Here is a 487-nt window from a genome sequence, read left to right on the forward strand (position 1 = left end):
TCATCAAAAAGAAAAATGGCAAGTAGCGCGTCTGCGTCGACTTCACCGATCTGAATAAAGCTTGCCCAAAGGATAGCCACCCTCTTCCCAACATTGACCGTTTAGTCGAGTCTACGGCCGGAAACGAGATGCTGACCTTCATGGACGCCTTCTCTGGATACAATCAAATAATGATGCACCCGGATGATCGCGAGAAGACAGCCTTCATCACAGATAAGGGAACCTACTGCTATAAGGTCATGCCGTTCGGTTTGAAGAACGCCGGAGCAACCTATCAACGACTTGTGAACAAGATGTTCGTAGACAAGCTGGGCATCACCATGGAAATGTACATCGATGACATGCTGGTTAAGTCGCTCCATGCCACTGACCACCTCCGTCATCTGCAAGAATGCTTCGAAACTCTCAACAAATACGGCATGAAGCTGAACCCAGCAAAATGCACGTTCGGAGTCTCTTCAGGCGAGTTCCTCGGCTACATAGTCAC

The 487-nt window shown here is 48.9% G+C and overlaps 1 protein-coding gene across 1 annotated transcript in view; it reads left to right on the forward strand.

Moving 5' to 3' along the window:
• LOC106338596 overlaps positions 1-487 on the forward strand; it is a 1965-nt gene that overhangs the window by 274 nt on the left and 1204 nt on the right. The window contains exon 2 of the mRNA XM_013777537.1: positions 27-466. Coding sequence (XP_013632991.1) covers positions 27-466 — 440 coding nt within the window. The remainder of the gene's footprint in view (positions 1-26; positions 467-487) is intronic.

Source organism: Brassica oleracea, chromosome C4, assembly GCF_000695525.1.
Source record: "Brassica oleracea var. oleracea cultivar TO1000 chromosome C4, BOL, whole genome shotgun sequence".
NCBI classification, from domain to species: domain Eukaryota; kingdom Viridiplantae; phylum Streptophyta; class Magnoliopsida; order Brassicales; family Brassicaceae; genus Brassica; species Brassica oleracea.